This window comes from Equus caballus, chromosome 9, assembly GCF_041296265.1.
Source record: "Equus caballus isolate H_3958 breed thoroughbred chromosome 9, TB-T2T, whole genome shotgun sequence".
NCBI lineage: Eukaryota > Metazoa > Chordata > Mammalia > Perissodactyla > Equidae > Equus > Equus caballus.
In genome coordinates, this window is record NC_091692.1 from 71,559,646 (window position 1) to 71,578,328 (window position 18,683).

An 18,683-nucleotide genomic window follows, 5' to 3' on the forward strand; every position below is an offset into this window, starting at 1 on the left:
ATTGGGTAATGTGTAAATTAGCTATTTCCTTTTGGAGTCACTATGCACTTTGGCTTCCCTTGGCCCCTGTAATGAAAAACTTGTTGAATCTCTACATAAAATCGGAATTGAAAATGAGAAAATAAGAAAGACAGCCACACATGACTAAGCATGCTAAAAATTCTAACATAACAATCCAACTATGTGCTGTGAAACAATAGGTTATACTTAAATTATTTTTTCAGAAATTTCTTACATCAATGATAATATTTTAAAAATATTTTAGTATTATATACCTATTATAAGACAAACATATTTTACTCTTCTTGCCTTATTGAATGACCACATTTTTATATATTTGCTAACTCTCTGTCTCAGAAATCTCTCCCTTTACCTCTCTCATCTTTACTTTTCCTCACTGTCCCCATGTCCTTCTGCAAAGTTTACTCATTTATTCCCTCACTTACTCTCTTACAGCCTAACTACTGCTTATGGATTTTCCCTATGCTCACAGCTATGTTTTTATTTTATCCTCTGGGTCAATTAGGCTATTTTCTTGAGGAATATTTTTCTTCTCCTAATTCCCTTTTAATTCTTTTGTTGCCTGCTACCCTTTTTATATATGTTTATGAATATAGATATAAGCATGACGTTTGTTCTGTTTGTGCCAACAGGATTATATGCCTGTGAACCACAGAAGCTTTTTGATCTAGTTTTATACTAAATGGAAATATTTATTTAAAGTACCCACTTGAAATCCAAATGTATTGTTCTGAGATCCATGCCGTGGCACTCCTGGATTTTCACATGAGGTACGGGTGGGTTCTAAAATGAAGATTAAAAACACATTATACCTTTAAATCTCAGACTTATATTTAAATGTATATCTCTCTTCATACAAAATAATTTAAGTGATCTGGGGCTTAATGAAAGGGCATGAGTAACAGTAAAGAGTATAAATCTAATAGCATCTCTCCATGGAGAGAAGCCTGCTAATCTTAAGGCAAGAAATTCAGGTAGACTGCATTTCATATGAATTATGCAATTCTTGAACTTTGAACCCTTCTAATATAAAAGCATTTGACATCCAACTAACTCTGTGGATAAAAAGTTAAGGGAAAATGAAGAACACATGCATAAAATATTTGCTCAAGGATTTTGTGAAGTTACAATCTCAAGTAGGATAATATTCCCCTTAAGAAGTAAGGGTTTTTCCAGAAACAGGACTTAGTTATTTAGATTTTTCATTGACATATGTAGGAGATTTAGGCACAAAAATGATAGGGCTGTTGGTCTCTCAGTTGGTTAGCTTGAATGACAGTTTATTTGGTTAGTTTATCAAATGTGGCATTTAATTTTAGGATTACAGAAATGTACTTTGAGCCATTTTGAAATCAATCTATCTTTTTTTTTTTTTTTTGGTGAGGAAGACTTGCCCCAAGTTAACATCTGTGGCCAATCTTCCCCTTTTTTTTTTCACTTGAGGAAGATTAGCTCTGAGCTAAGATCCATGACAATCTTTCTCTACTTTGTATGTGGGAAGCCTCCACAGCACAGCCGAAGAGTGGAATAGGTCCACACCTGAGATCCGAACCTGCGGACCTGGCTGCTGAAGCGGAGAGGAACATTAACCACTCGGCCATGGGGCCAGCCCATCAATGTACCTTTTTTACATTTTTGGAGCAAGTTTAATTTCATTTGAATGTGCTTTATTAACTATAAAGATCTATACAAATGTTAGTACTTAATGCAATTTATCTGGAAGGTTTTTTCTTTTTCATTTACTGATAAACAGGAAAATTACTTCAATATTTCTTCTGGAAGTTTTAGATGCTAAAACTAATATCATATGTTTTAACAATATTCACTTTCAGTGCCTTTGAAGTGCTTCTATATTTTATATTTCTTTTTCATAGTTAGCCAACTATTACAGGATAAAGAAAACCATTAAATGCCACTACTACCCAGTAATTCCAGAATCACTGAGCATAATCGACCTTTAATTAATGTTACCTATGCAGTGAGGTGACGAACCACTCCAAGTGCCATCTGCTTGACATATTCTGGTGCTCGATCCCACTAATATGAAAGGAGAATTGCAGCTGAATGAAACCTCTGACTGGTATATAAAGCTTTTGCCTTCTCTTTTTCCTTGGGCGGGTATACCAGGGTCACCACAAAACTTTGCTGAAAGTGAAAAGAAAGACAATTATAGAAAAGATTCAGGGTTCATCAGAGTAAACTGTTTAGAAAAATGATGAAAATAACTGGAATATTATACTTAAGTGACATGCCATCCATATTAATCTACTGCAATGAAATTTTTTCAGTATTTGATTACATGAATAAATACTGAATGTACAACTCAGTATAATATTATAATGTGGTCTGATCCAGACATTTTTTACCTAGTAGGCCATCTTAATAACTGTAGGTTTTTTTTTTTTAAGAATCACACCACATATTTATACATATAGGTTGTAAAGTTGGAGGGCATTCCTAAAAAAAAACATGGGATTCACAGATGGTTCTGTCAGAAAGAACCAATCCATAATGGTCTAGGTTGTATTCTCCAGATTGTTGTATTTTTTTTGTGCATATAAAACATACGGTTTGTTTCGTTGTACTCTGTTGAACACTGAGAGCACATTTCCCAGTATTCTGTTGCCTTCCTCTTCAAAATATCATGAAGGATTTTTGAGAGTTTTTTAAAGAGTAAAGAAGCCCCTCAGAGTACAAATTTATACAAAATGAAGGAAACTCACTGTTCTACAAGCACTGAAGAGATCAACTTAACAGGATTTCTAAACAAGTTGATTATATTATTCCATTCAATATATATTTTTTAACTATTAAAAGAAACTTTTCTAGGTGGTTTTAGGCACTTGGACTTATCAGTAAACAAACTAAGAATCCTGCCTTTGTGATGTTTATGTATTTGTGAGGGCAGTAAACAAACAATAAATATAATTAATAAGTAAAAAAGGTAGTGTGTGGGAAAGTAGTAAGCTCTATGGGGAAAAATTGTGTAGGAAAAGGAGATCTGGACTGTGTATGTGTGAGTGTGATGGATGGTGAGGGTTGGGAGTGGATTTTAAATGAGGTGGCAAGGGTCTCTCTTACTGACGAAAGATTTGGAAGAAACAAAGCATTTAGCCATGCTGATATTCCAAAGGAGAGCATCCCAGATAGAGGAAACAGCATTGCCAAAGCCCGCTGCTGGGGCACGTCTAGCGTGTTGGAGGAAGAACAAGGCCAGTGAGTCTGGAGCAGAGGGAGCATGTGGAAGTCAATAGGAGATGAGATCAGATGGTTTCAAATCTAGTAGATAACCCAGACATAGGTACCCACATCATATACTTTCATTTTTTTTTCATTGTAGTAAAAAATACATAACATATAATTTACTATTTTAACCATTGTTAAGTCCACTGGACAGGACACCTACCAGGACAACAGTAATAAACTAGACATGCTCCAGGCAAATTGGAACGTATGAATACACTAATAATAGAATACCTTAGTCTTAAGCTCAATGTTCAAGGACAGACCTTCCCTGAAATTCAAGACTCTAGGAGAAGCTTGAATTTTCAAACCTCTTTTCAGGAACTTCTTTCTTTTTCTTTTTTAAACAGTTAAGATGAAAACCAATCATTAAATAAATATTAAACAAAATAAATTGAGGAGAAAAATTCAGAGTAAAATAACAAAGGTAAAATAAACATTTGTTTATTGTGTTTTGTTTTAATTTTCACCATTTCTTAGATTTTTGTAAACCTTAGTGCTACTTGGCATCCAGGTCCTTCTAGCAATGTAATATCAAAGCCTAAAGGCCAGGGTCTTTGTCTTATTAATCCCTGTATCTCTAGCATTTTGAATTTCACTCAATTTTGAATTCAAACATTTTGAATTTCAATGGATATTTCCTCAGTGAACATTATCAATGGGCATTTCAGCTTTAGCAATAGTTTCTAAGGCTAAGTTATTTCATAACCTACTTCTGATGTGTTTCTCTTGCATATTTGTGCTGAGTAATTCATCTCAGAAACTTATCTTTATTCAACAAAGAAAATAAAGGAGTGAGACACAAGCACTTAAACTCTTCAATCATCCCCTGGTCACTGCCCCTCCTTCCTCCTCACTCCATCTGTTTTCTATCCATAGATTTTCATGTACTAAACCAAACAACCTATTGGTGCCAAGTTTAGAGGCTTAAGACACAGGGTTTATTCATAATGACATAAACTTTAAGATAAAAAGACATACTTTGAACAGAATTAAAGAGAAAAGACATCCATCATTTTAAGTCCTTAAAATGAATGAATTTGGCTATTCAATGGATAACAGGATTATGTCTTAAGTCTGCCTTCTCTGAACTGGAATTCATACTCTTCCATTTACTAGCAGCGTGATGCTAGGCCACAAAACGAGGTAGCTGGTTCCCTAAATGATGGAAGAGTTCATAGTGTCCTTACAATTTGATTTCCCTCTCTGAGCTTGTGTCATTATTTAATAAAATGTCATGACTAAGCATTCTTACCAGGAGTTCTGTTATGTGTAGTAGACATAATACATGTAAAGGAACTGGGACAAAGTTAGCCCCATTTTATTTGGGAATTATAATTCAAATGTCAATAGTAAGTATTTTTTTATCATTTGCATAGAACCAAAAATAAAACATCCTCTCAAGATAACTTCTTGATTGAGATTTTTTCAGTCATATCAAACTTTACCATAAATTCATCTCTATAAGCTCTCTTTGTCCCCATCTATTCTGAAGTACCCATAGAATATCTAGTCTTATATAGAACACATTGATCTTTTCTAAGATGATTCTCTAGCATAAATCAGAATTTTAAGAGCCAATTTGTGTGACATCAACCTTGAGGCATTGGAACAGACTTATACTAATGAATCATTTTACCCAAAAGGAGCTTCTTTGGATCTTGCTTAAATTGCAGTCTAACAAACCACAACCATAATTGTAAATTAGTTCTATCTCTCATGTTCAATATAATATATAGCTCAATATAACTATTTAGTAATATCTCTCTGGAAGAAATGTATTACGAATAATCTGATGGGCCAGCAAAATGGTGGTATGCATGCCCAGTATTTGCAATCACTTAATAGGATGCTCTTCAAATAAAGTATGCCAAAGTATACCTAATAATTTATCTTCAGTCATCATCATTCAAAATGTGTACCTTAAATATATATTTATATTATATTAAAATATGTGGTTCATTCAGGAGGATATATATATAATATACGAATATCCATGAACCCAACACCCAACTTAAGAAACTGAAAATTGCCAATACTGTTGAAACTCCTTCTAGGTCTCTCCTTTTTCTCAGGCCCAGGATAAGAGGCCTTGTCTCATCCCAAATTCTAGGTTCCTCATTTCCACACATTTCTTGATAATTTTACCACGTTTATATACATGCTTAAGCATAGAATTGTTTAGCTTTACCACTAAAAACAATGCTAATATTACTATTCTTATACATGTCTCCTTGTGTACATGTACAAAAATTTGTGGAGGACATATAACTATGAATATGATTTCTGGGCCAGAAACTCTGTACATCTTTAACTTTACTATATAATAGCAAATAGTTTTGCAAATGGTTGAGAGAATTTACACATCCACCATGAGTATATAAAAGTTTATATTACTCTATTTCCAACACTTGATATTGTCCAACATTTTTTTTCCCAGTCCAATGGTTAGGAAGTAGCTGTCCATGTCTTTTTCACATTGTTATTGTTATGTCTCTTCTGTTTTAGGGAATTTTTATATATTCTAAATATTATTTTTATTTTTCATGCATATTGATTGTATTATCTAAGTTTGTAATTTGTCTTTTGATAATGAGAAGTTTAAAATTTTTAATGCAGTTGAATTTTTCCCCTTTTTCATTTATGGGTTGGAGTTTTTGTATTTTGTTTAAGAAATCCTTTCTTATCTTAAGTTTATTTAGATCGTTTCTTAATCTTTTTTTTTATGGGGTCATATTGACTTACAACATTGTGTAAATTTCAAGTGTACATCACTATACTCAGTTTCTGTAAAGAATGCATTGTGTTCACCATAAACAGTCAGTTTTTATCCGTCACCATACACATGTGCCCCTTTAACCCTTTTGCCCTACCCTTACCCCCTTCTCCTCTGACAACCACTAATCTATTCTCCTTACCTATGTGTTTGTTTATCTTTCCCATATGAGTAAAATCATATGGTATTTGTCTTTCTCTGTCTGACTTATTTCACTCAGCACAATACCCTCAAGGTCCATCCATATTGTCACAAATGGCGCAATTTTGTCTTTTTTTAATGGGAGAGTAGTATTGCCCTGTGTATGTATACACCACATCTTCTTTATCCACTCATCTGTTGATGAGGACTTGGGTTGTTTACATGCCTTGGCTATTGCGAATAATGCTGTGATGAATGTAGGGGTGCACATATCTTTCCAAATTGTTGATTTCATGTTCTTTGGATAAATACTCAGCAGTGGGATAGCTGGATCATATGGTATTTCTATTTTTAATTTTATGAGAACTCTCCATACTGTTTTCCATAATGGCTATATCAGTTTGCATTCCCACCAACAGCGTATGAGGGTTCCCTTTTCTCCACGTCCTCTCCACCACTTGTCATTTCTTTTGTTAATTACAGCTATTCTGACAGGTATGAGGTGATATCTCATTGCAGTTTTGATTTCTATTTCCCTAATAATCAGTGATGTTAAACATCTTTTCATGTGCCTGTTGGCCATCCGTTTAAAACTTTTATATTTAAGTCTTTAATAAATATGGCATTGATTTGTTATTTGGAGTGAGATAGAGATCATGTTACAGGTATGTTTCTGTGCAAAGTAATTGCCTTGCTGCATTCATTAAAATGCCCATTTTTCCCTCACTGATTTGTTCTATATCAAGTATCAATAAATGGTTCTGTGCTGTCTATTCTATAACATTGGTTTACTTTCTATCCCTGCACCAGTACCAGACTGTTTTAATTACTATAGCATTCTAAGTTTCTTTTGTTTTTTAGTTTTTTTCTTTTTTTCTTTTTTTGAGGAAGATTAGCCCTGAGCTAACATCTGCTGCCAATCCTCCTCTTTTTGCTGAGGAACACTGGGCCTGAGCTAACATCTCTGCCCATCTTCCTCTACTTTATATGTGGGATGCCAGCCACAGTATGGTTTGACAAGCAGTGTGTAGGTCCGCACCAGGGATCCAAACCAGCAAACCCTGGGCCACCAAAGCGGAGCATGTGAACTTAACTGCTGTGCCATTGGACTGGCCCCTATAGCATTCTAGGTTTTGATATCTACCAGGGACTGCATTACATACCAGAGATAAAGCAGTGAACAAAACAAAGATCTCTGCCTCAAGGAGTGTAAACCTAAGTAGAGGACATCATCCAAATAAACAAGTAAAATATATAGTGTGTTTTAAGGAGAAAAAAATAATGGATGAAAGGAGACTATTAAGAAGAAAGAATAAAGTCTGGAAGGGCAGTATTATATGTCAGCATACAAAATTTTAAATGAGGTGATCAAAGAAGAGAATACTTACAACAGGGATTTTGAATCAAAAGCCAAAAGAATAAAAGGAAATTTCCAGGAAAACAAATAGTAAGTAACAAAGCCCTGATGCCAAAGTATGGCTAAGTGTTCAAGAAAAGTATGAAGGCCTGTGTTCCTGGAGCAGAGAGGATGAGGGGAGAGTAGTAGGAGATGATAAGATCAGGGAAAAGAAGAAAAAGGTTATATAAGTCTGTAGGTGATTTGGCTTCTACTCTGAATGAGATGACAAGACTCTAGAGGGTTCTGAGCACTTCACTACGTTGGCTCTGCCTAAGCTCAAGGCCATGGGAACAGGTAGAGTGCTCCTCAACCCCATGCCAGGAAGGAAAGGAGGATTAGGAATAGGAAAGCACTAGACATCTCTGAATGAGTACTGCCTGCATCACGTGCTACAGTAATTTGTGTAAACAGAAATCTGACTTTTGTTTTGTTTTCACTCTTCCAAACTAATCTTGAAGTGACACTTGCTGGAACATATAGTATGCAGTACCCTCTGTAACAAAATAATAACCTCTCATCTCCATGCTTACCCTAGTAATTTTAGATGTATAATCAGAATCAGTGCCATGGCAAAGACCATCATAAGAACCCGATTTGAATGACATGTAGAAGTGACATGGATTCATTGTGGAAAGAGATTTGGGGATAAATTAGAGCATTCAATTGAAATAAACTGGACATAAATAAGAATAATTTTCCAGCAGGAGAATTAATCTCAAAATTAATTTATTTTGAGGAATAATTTTGAAAAATAGGAAAAGTTTGCAAACAAAGCAATTTAGCCTGAAATTTAGAGTCAGAGCAAAAGGAACATAATGATTGGATTCCATGAAGAATAGCTACACTGGTAAATACTGATTTTTGATTGAATTTTAATGACACATTGAAAAGAATTTAACAATCTCATATTTGTTCTAGCAAAATATGAAAATTTTCAGTAACAGTTGTCATGTCAGTAAAGTAGCTCTAAGAGAGTGAAAATGGGAAAATAAAATTTTAAGTACAGAAATTATACTTACGTAAGCACTGTGGCACTTCTCCACTCCAGGTACCGTTCCCTACACAGGTCAAAACAGCAGGAAAGGACAGTTCATAGCCTGGAGAACAGATGTAGCTAATACTAAAGCCCCAGTCGAAATTTGTTCCTTCCAACCTTCCATTAGAGATCTGGGGAGGAGTTGGGCAGGTAACAGCTGCAATTACATTAAAAGTGATTAGACACAGCTGTTGAAACATCCTGGATGTAGAAAAAAATAAATATCATTAGAAGAAGCATATGTGCTAATTTAACCTTTTGGAGGACAATATGGCGTGACATGTTTTGTTCTCCTGGTAGTATTACTGAAACATCCCTGGAATTAATCCCTCTAGGATGCCACTATTTCTTGGCAACATAATGGCTACTGGTTGTCAGAGATTTTCTTACAAAATAACAAGCTGCCTGACATCTAAGGGAAGGCAAATAGAGGGTAACCTTCTATCCAGTATACTGTAACTGATAAATTATTGGTTTTATATAAAATTATTTTCCGATGACCTTTAGACACACTGAAGAGCTGGGCTGTTTGGCTATATATAGTGTCAGCATTGTAGCAAGGAATGTGGGAGTAATTCTGTGACATTTTTTAAAACACAGAACATATATCTCATTAAAATATCCAAATAGGTCCTATTAACCATCTAGAGTCATATGTAAAAACTTATTGTAGAGTTTTAAATGCATTATTAAATTTTTAAACATTCATTTTAAATTGTTTTAAGTTGTCCCCCAGCAAAGATGGGTTGGATAACAGACAGAGATAAAGGGAAAAAGAAGGGTACCAACTACAAAATCTAAAAATGAGGAATGATTGTATTTTGACGACAAGGAACATATATGAATAATTTTTTGGAGTTGTATAATACTGCCATTGTCAGAATTAATGATGTATGAAATAATTTTGAAAATATAAACTGTCTGTGCAATATATTTTTATATAGTAACTGTATATTTGTAGTGATCTGATTCAGAATGTGTAATCAAAAAGAAAAAGACATTGAAATTATTCTTTTTTGTTAAATTATGTCAGAGAGATATTAAACTGTCAATTCACATATGTTTAGAAAGATGACTGAGAAATCTCAATTATTAAAAATCAATATCATCACAAAACAATATACATTATCTGACACTGCATCTACAGTATTCCACAAATAATCAGAAAAATTGACAAATTATGAAAATATTTCCAGTGGAAAAAATAGCATAAAGTAGAAAATTTATGCCTATATTGACTAAAAGATTAATTCTAGATTGCATTCTTTAAAGAAACACATTCTCCTTTTCTTTAAGAAAAATTACAGTTCTGTAATTCAGGCTGACTGTTCTCAAATCATAGAAAGGTTTTCTCCCCATCCTTGAATTACTTGACCCAAGTGGATCATCAAATTAAAGTTCTAATTCATTAAGGTTATATTCTCTTCTAAATTTTGATCAATCAATATAAATGATGATGATGATTACATATCAGAGTACATGATATTTTTGTCATTTTGGTTGCATTAAAGTTGTTTGTCATTATTCACAATAAGACAATGTTTTTGTTTAAATATCTCTTATAAATCCTTTACATTATTATCTGTATGGTTTAAAAAATATTGCAGCAGTCATTTTTCAGTACCAGAAAAAAAAGTGAAAGAATACATAAAAAACTATTTGAATTTACTTTAAATTTGCACATTAAAAAAGAAAATATGTAGTGTTGATCACTTATAAATACTGAAGAAATCATTATCATACCTCTACAAGTTGGCATTACTCCACTCCATGTGCCATTAGTTGTACAAGTCCTGGTTCTGGAACCATTCAATTCCATTGTGTAGCCTGGCTGGCACATGTAAGAAACATTTTGTCCAACCACGTAATCATCTCCATATCTCAGTCCATTGGCTGGTATGCCTGGGTCTCCACAACTGATTACTATCAGTATTGGATTAAAAGAGCAGATGGTTAATGTGGCAAGTATTTTATAGAGAAGAGTAGAAAGCATATGGCATACTCAACATATAAGCAGGAAAAATTAGTTATCATGCACATTTTTAATAATAAAACATAAGCATATTTAAAGTACATACTGGCACTTCCTGATTATGATCAGGTATGCTTATTATAGACTCTATACATACGGTTCAGAAACTGTCATTTAGACTCTGTAAAGGCTAGGTTAATATGCTATTATGTTGTGGGGAACTCGGATGTGGTAACCTCTTTTAACCTGCATTATACAATCATGGAGAAACCATCCTATAGTATCGAGATATCTAACATAATATTCAAAATTTGTATTCTTATATATGTCTATTGAAATATCTAATTTATCAGGCTTGCTGGATTGACAGAATATTTTCTGCATAGGGTCACTAACTAGGTATTATAATAGTTTTTAATTAAAACAATAATGAAAGAATGAATAAACTACAAAATGTGAATCTATCACAAACAGAGCAGGATACATAATTTGTGGGCCCAGTGCAAAACGAAAAGGCCACAGGTAGGGATAGAGAAATCAGTTTTTCATTTCCACCAACTCATTGCCAACCCAAGTGAAAGAACAAGCCCAAGAAACTGCAACCTCCACTCTGGAGTATGCTTGCTTTTTGTATTGGGGGCAAGTGAGAGGCCTCCGTCAAGTGCTTGCTAAATATTCCTCGGTGTTGCCAACCTAGGACAGGCATAGCTTCTGCCCTACTCTGTTCCAAGACTCCGTGAATACTCCCAATTCTGAACTGCCCCACGCTTGCACCAAGGCCCCCACAAAAGGGTGGGGGTCAAAGGTGAAATGTGAGCCTCTCTCTGCTGATAACACAATGGACCAGCTGGGCAGAGGGCATCAATGGCCCAGGAGCAGGGGTGGGAATGAGGAGGTCAGGCAGGGCCAAGGGCACCAGGTGGTGGGTAGTAAAAGGCCAGAATCCCTCCTGGGAGGACGGAGAGGCAGGGAGGCTGATTGCACATAAGCAGAGGCTCCAAACCCTCAGCACATGCTCCATTGTCCCAGTGGACTTCAGTGACAAAACACAAATTCAGAGATAAAATTACTAAGAATTTTGAGACAGCAATCCCAGAGCAGTGAACCCCGAGCACAGGACTCTTCTGAGCATGATGCTCTATCAATTGTACTGGTCTATAAAACTGGATCTGCTTACATGTGCAATATTATAATTTATAAGTCACCAAAAACTTTCAAAAAGACTTGAGACAGCACAGAAAATTAAAAAAAATTCTAAATGTGGCAGTTAGGAATAAAGTATAACACAGATTATATATAAGCCATGAGAACACTTGGTGGTTTGAGGCGCATGACTTAAACATGATTTCAGCAATGAATTGTCTTCACAAGCCTTCTGGTGTCTAAGAGAAAAAGGAAAACACAGAAGGTTACACTTTTTCTTTTCTGGAGAGAACAAACAAGTGGCATACTTGTCTTTTAGGATCTTTTTTGCCTTTTGAATTTTTTGGTCATAAAGGGTAAACAATTTCACCAGGTAAATACGAATTATACTCTTTCATTTTTATTTTTAATTAATTCTTCCGAATATTTTGGAGGTCTAGGGTTAAAGATTAAAAATAGACTAAGGCATGGAAGACCTTAATAGCACTTAGCTACACTGTATTTATTAATTTACCATTAAAATCTATGAACGTTAAGATTTCTTTCATATTATTCTAATCTGTTGAGCCTAAGGAGTCTGAAGACCATGAATAATGGCATTTAAATTAAAGAGCAATATTCATGGCACTCCACCTTATAATCCTCGGAGCCCTCAAGACAGTGCTGGAATCACACTCATTGAGTGTTTCTGTCTGACTCCTAATAAGAGTTTCACAAATAGGATGATTTTTGTTCTTTTAATGATTGATGAAGAAAAGATTTTTTTTAATTATACACCTGAGTTGGACAGAAAATCAAATCCTGCTTATGTACCAAGAAAATGTCATTTCTTTTTGCAGTTTCAAAATTTGCAGCCATTTAAAAGTGAGTATGTCTTCACTTCATTTTGTTTTTTTTTTACCTTATGTTACTTTATATTTTTAAACTAGATTCCAATTAAGAAGAGAAAAATTAAAGAGAACACCTACTAATTGTTGTTATTTGCTGGGCAGTGCTTTACAGATGAATTAGAGCACTGGCAAGAAAGAACACCTAACTCGGTCATAAGGCACACGAGCTGAGAAGCAGCCACCAAAAGAGAGGACAGAGGGTGTATTTTATAGAGGCACTAAGAAAGAGTTCTGCGTATCATGGCAGCGGCATGAATGAAATGCCTGACAACAGCTTCAGAAAGATTTGTTTGGTGGCTTCCTAACAAAGCAAAGGCCAGTCAAAGAGGCAGTTTCCAATAGCAACAGTCTTTGCAAACAGCACCTGCTCCACAAGTCAATTCATTCACCATCAGCTTGTTTTCAGCAACAAAAAAAGGCTTTTGGCGTTTTCAGGCAAAACCTCAGAATAGCTCTTCAGGGCTTTATCCTAAAATTCACAGTCATCCGTGCACGACAACGGGGTGCTATGCTTTATCACAAGAAAATCTTTTCTAAGGTTACCAAAATCCCTAAGCACACAGCGCACAAGTGTACACACACCCACCCCCAATAAACCGCATGAAGATATTTTGTCTCTTTTCTCCATTGTTGTATTCTCAGAGCCTAGGCTAGTACATAACTCCTAAGAGAGTAAGTAAATACTTGTTTAAAGAATAAACGAGTGAATGAGTATGTAAGGAATGATTAACTAGTCAGCTCAGATTCTCAAAAACACACAAACTGCTTTAAAGGTTTGAATTTGTCTTTGTGGGAGGTTTTCTCATTAGCTTCTATCATGTAATTGGTGCCCATTTGGCAATCATTTATGATAAATCTAAGTATATAACCTCTGTGCTAAAAATAAAACATAATTGTGGTAATTCTAGTCTATGCCACTTCAAAACTACTTTCTCTTTCAACTTTTTAAATAAACATTACAAATATCCATTTTTAAATAAAATAGGATTACATTACCCACACTTTTATAACAGCATTCATTTTTTACTCAATATCTAATGGACATTTTTGCACGTTAATACACATAGATCCATGAAACTATTTTCATGACATAATGTTTCCTTACATGGATATATATGCTATATAGTTCATGTCACCAAACCCCTGTGGACTGATGTTTCAGTTACCCCACTGTTTTCTGATTAGAGACAATGCAGCAATGGACAAGCTTGCCTAGGCATCATTACACCTAAGGTTTGCCAGGTTTTAAGCCCAGAACAGAATTCTACTATAGCAGAATGAAGTTCCAGAAAGGTGGTCAAACCATTTGTCTGATAACTCTTCCGATTTTATATAATCTCCCAACTCAAAAGTTAGTTTCCTTTTTAGATCTCAGTAAGGTAGATTTTCTCAACCTTAACCTTGGCACCACTGACATATGGGACCAATTAATTCTTGATTATGGGGGCCGCTTTATGCATTGAGAATGTGTAGCACTGACCTCTGCCTGCTAGACACTGATAGCACACTCCACTCACCTGTGCTGTGATAACCAGAAGTATCTCCAGACACGGCCAATGTCTCCTGGGAAGCAAAATCGTCACCCCTGTTTGAGAACCACTGCACTGAGGGATAGCTCTCTCTCCTTAAGGAGATTTAGATGACTTTTTAGCTTCACTTCACCCAATTTCATGCTGGCATATTCCCCAGCTTTCTCTTGTGTGAGACTAGCCCCATCCCCCTGAGCAGCCTCTACCACAAAAAGAAAATCTCTGAGAATTCTCAGGTTGGTAACAAAGATCCAATAAGGACTGTATTGGTCCTCATTATTTGGAACAAAAGCCTTAGATTCATTTATCACTGAATCTGATTAAGTATGCTGTCCTTGGCCTAAATGACAAGACCTACCAGATGCAGTGCATTGATCATTTTGGAAGAAGTCCTGGTAGGTTAAAAAAAAAAAAAACAATCCAAGAAACAAATACATATAATTCTTTTTAGACTTGAAAGCTAATCCTTACTCTACTTGACAAGCTCCTGGCGCAGATTGTGTCTTCTTCCCAAAACATTATGTGTACTCTGTGCTCTAGGTACCAGAGGGTACCTGTCTGTTAGACGTTAAAAGGTAAGGATCCCGTACTAGTAATATCCCGAGGGTTTTTTCACTGTTCAAACAAACAAACCTGTACTTTTGAATGAGGATTTATTTGTGCTTAATTTTCAGATCTTTTCTCTCAGTCTGAACATCACAGAGACGAACTTCACCAAACGTTATAATCAGAGTACTGTTATAAACTTCCTGGCGTTATGGCAAATATCTTTTCTTCCAGTTTGTCTTAGTTCTGTGGATGTGTCTTAACATTTATAATTTCTCTGCCAAAGTGTGTGTGATATCTAAATGCATGACCTTGATCTCATGATATATTCTTTTACCTACCCATGAGAAAACTAGATTCTGGAGAAGCTTCACACTCCAGCACTGTCAGTGGTTCCAGAAAGACCTGTCTGGAGTTGCAGAAGAACGGGTGTAGAAAAGAGGAAAGTGTTTCTGTTTGTGAGGCATACTTTTAGAGAAAGATGAGTTAAATGAGCAATTTCTCAACTCATTTGCAATCTGAAGCTGGTTGAATATTAGCAGGTAGAATTCATGTGAGGAAAATTTTATCCTTTACCAACATCTCTACAATGGTTAGATATGAGGGGGGAAGGGAAGGTTATTACCATTATGGTTAAATTATGTTTACTTCAAAAACGTTTCCTGAAATCATTAAAAGGGACAAGGCAATTCACATCTGACACATCTACAAAGGTGACTGGACTGGGGGTTTTAAAGGACAGAAAAAGTGTGTGTATGTGTGCATGTGTGTGTTTTGCTGCTGGGGAATCAAGCAAATGAAAGGGATATTTGCAAATCACCCTGGTGGGAAATTCTCAAAGAGCAAAAATGCTTGGAATAAAAAAGCTACTTCACTGGCCTATGAAATACTAGAGACCAGAGACCTTACTTACTGAACTCTTTATTCTCAGTTCCTGGCAAAGTGCCCAAGGATACTAGACTTTGTGTAAATTATTTTTTATTAACTGAATCCATAAGTAGTCCAATTACACTATATACCCACAGTTCTCTATTTCATTTTAACTGTATTTTTGCATAAAAAAGATACTGCTATAAGTTAAAAATGAAATTATATTCTAAAAATTGGATCACTTCTCTGATTTTCACTACGTGGGAGGAACTAGTTGCCTAAGGATAACTAGCCCAGAAAAAAACAAAGTGGCCAAATTTTTATTTTAAAAAAGTGGAAAAAATTCCAAATAGAATTCACTTCTTTATATTTTACTTTCACCACACCATTGTAAATGGATAATTTATTCAACTACATTTCAAGGGCTTTATTAATTTCCTCGAGGGTCTTTATTAATTCTTTCATATTCAAATTACCCTATATTGAAACATCTATCATAGCATCATCTTGTTGACTTTCTCCCTTTCAACTGATAGTGTCCTAATTCTAGCAGATCCCCTTTGTCAATGATTATGAATGTGATTCAACAGTACTCAGGCTCATTTCCTTTGCTTCATCACATTAAAATATTTCTTCTCTTGAAAGATTTGCAGATTTAATATTGACGTTCTTTTGCACTGTATGTTTGGACATTCATCGTGAGACAAACAACAAAATTATTGATACGATATATAGAGGAAATTGCAATTTTAAGCAGAAAAGATTGTCGAGCAAAAACAAATTTTACAAGTGGTCAGCTCATTTAGAAGTAACATAACTTTGCAGAACTCAAATTGGTAAATGCAGAGAAATTGGAAAAATTTAGAGAGGATTAAGCTATAATTTAAGGAAACATTTCCATATGCATTATAAGCAATGTTTTATGCTTATATCATATCAAACATACCATTGAATGACGATAGGAAATAAAGCACGAAAACAAAAAGCAAGAAAAATACAAAGGAGAGAATGAAGTGAACTCAAGAACATTGCTTCTTGTGTCAAATAGACTTGGGTTTCAATCTTAGATCCTACATATACTAGTTGTGTTACCACAGAAAAGAATTTTGCATTTTCTCTGCAAGTTACCATTTCTTCAAATGTGAAACAGAGAAGATAATAGTATATATTTCAAAAATTTACTAGAAATAAGTGAGAATTTGTGTAAAGTACTTTGCACAAATCCTAACAAATGGTAAACACTCAATGACAGATATGATTCTTTATGAGTAAAAATAGCAACTATTCGAATGGAAAAACAAAAAGGAAAGTTTTGTTTTGGTTAGGTAGGTTTTCCAAAAATTTCTGTCAGGGCTTTGGTTTGGAAATTTAGTTCAGGTACTTTAAATTTTTTTCATACCTAATTTAATTCATTTCAAATTCATATTTAGGTCCTTGCTCCTACACACTAGAAAAAATAGTGCCTATAAAAGGCAATTATATTAAATCAAAATTTATTAAAAAAATATTTTTTTGAATTTAACCTTTTTGGTATGTATGAGAAATAATTAAACTGAATGGGAAATTCCATCCATTTGTGTGAGAGAAATAACTGTTAGCAGTGAGCTCTGCCAATAGTTAACAAGTCAATTAAACGATTTGGTGCCTCAATTTCCTGATCTACACATGTGAGTTTATGATACATTTTCTTCCAGCTCCAAAATTACAACATTCCATCAATTATATATTTAAATTAACTTCCATTCAAATTAATGAGAAGAAATTTGAAACACTGGTTCTCAGTTTGGTCACTACATATAAGCATTGTCAGTATGTTAGATTCTTCAATTATGGAAGTTTAGTCTATTTTAATTTCCATTCAGTCTTCTCTCTATGCACCTTTTTTGGGGATATTTTTGTTTTTACTTTTTGTTTAGGTTGCTACTGGGGTGTTAGTATTTTTAGTCTATAAAGTAAGTCAACCGTTAGGAATTCTCTGTTTTTGGTTTAATAGCAAGTCATTATGTAAAAGCTAATGCTTAAAATACCTTATGGAACACAATATTTCTCCTTGAAGAACTGACATAAAGAGTCTTTCTTTATATTTTTGATATGCTATTTGCAACTAGTATGTCTTGAGTGATTTTTAACTTGATTTAAAATTCCTAAGGAAAAATGAAGATGATTCAATTAAAAAGTTAGTGTATTTTCAATCTCAAGAAGTAGGATATGTTTGTTTATCTTTACTTTATTAAAATTGGAAAACATCTTAAATAAAAGACAGGAATTTAACTACAATTAAATGAAATCGTTATTCACTGTGAAAAAAAAAGACATTAGCAGATTTCTTTTACTCTGAATATACTCATTATCTCAGTCTTTTTGATAGTTATATATTGAAAACATACTATCTACCAGCAACTATGTGCTAAATTATCTACAAAATTACAAGCCCTCTCTGCAAGTATTTTAAAATGGAGTGGAATGGTAAGTCATGTATACTAACAGCTAAAATAAAATGCATGTGAGGTATTTGGGTTAGTCAACAACTATTCACCAAGTCACTCTTATGTATTAGGTGCTGTGCTCCACCCTAGAGGGTCACTGAGATAAACAGATCCCATTACTACTTACTATGTAGTCTACAGTTTAGTGGTATAGGCAATTGCCATAAAAGAGTTATCCAGTATAGAGAGATCACTTTTAGCTAAAAGGCATGAGGAAGAATTGTCCTGAGAAGGCTTTTACCAAATGTGTCATCTGAGCTGATACTTAAAAGGTACCAGGTAAGAGTTCCAAAGGCTCAGATGGAGTAGTGTAGTATGGAAAATATTTGTTAATTGTTACATTCTTCAGTATTGCAGAAATGAGACATTTTCAAAGTAAGTAGGAGAAACAGGGAAGAATGTACTCTGTATTTGAAACAATCAAAACAAAAAAAGGATGAAATGTGAAAGAACAGCAACAGGTTTCATCAGGCAGCAAAGCACAGTGATCCTTGAAAAACAGAGAACAAATTAGATGAGTCCTATGATGTCCCCATCTTACTGCCTTAATAGAGTTTCCAGGCTACGGCGCAGGGAGGAGGACCCCATGCAGAGCCCAGTTGACTCCCTGAGTTAAAAAGATGGATCTGAG

The 18,683-nt window shown here is 34.6% G+C and overlaps 1 protein-coding gene across 7 annotated transcripts in view; it reads right to left on the minus strand.

Moving 5' to 3' along the window:
• The window catches only part of CSMD3 (CUB and Sushi multiple domains 3), a 1,186,048-nt gene that overhangs the window by 33,652 nt on the left and 1,133,713 nt on the right, over positions 1–18,683 (minus strand). For all 7 annotated transcript variants that reach the window (XM_070221725.1, XM_001915960.5, XM_070221729.1 and 4 more), the window contains 4 exons: positions 10,360–10,539; positions 8,600–8,773; positions 1,993–2,166; positions 731–804 (listed from right to left, as the gene is read on the minus strand). In XM_070221725.1, the coding sequence (XP_070077826.1) occupies positions 731–804; positions 1,993–2,166; positions 8,600–8,773; positions 10,360–10,539 (602 nt within the window). The remainder of the gene's footprint in view (positions 1–730; positions 805–1,992; positions 2,167–8,599; positions 8,774–10,359; positions 10,540–18,683) is intronic.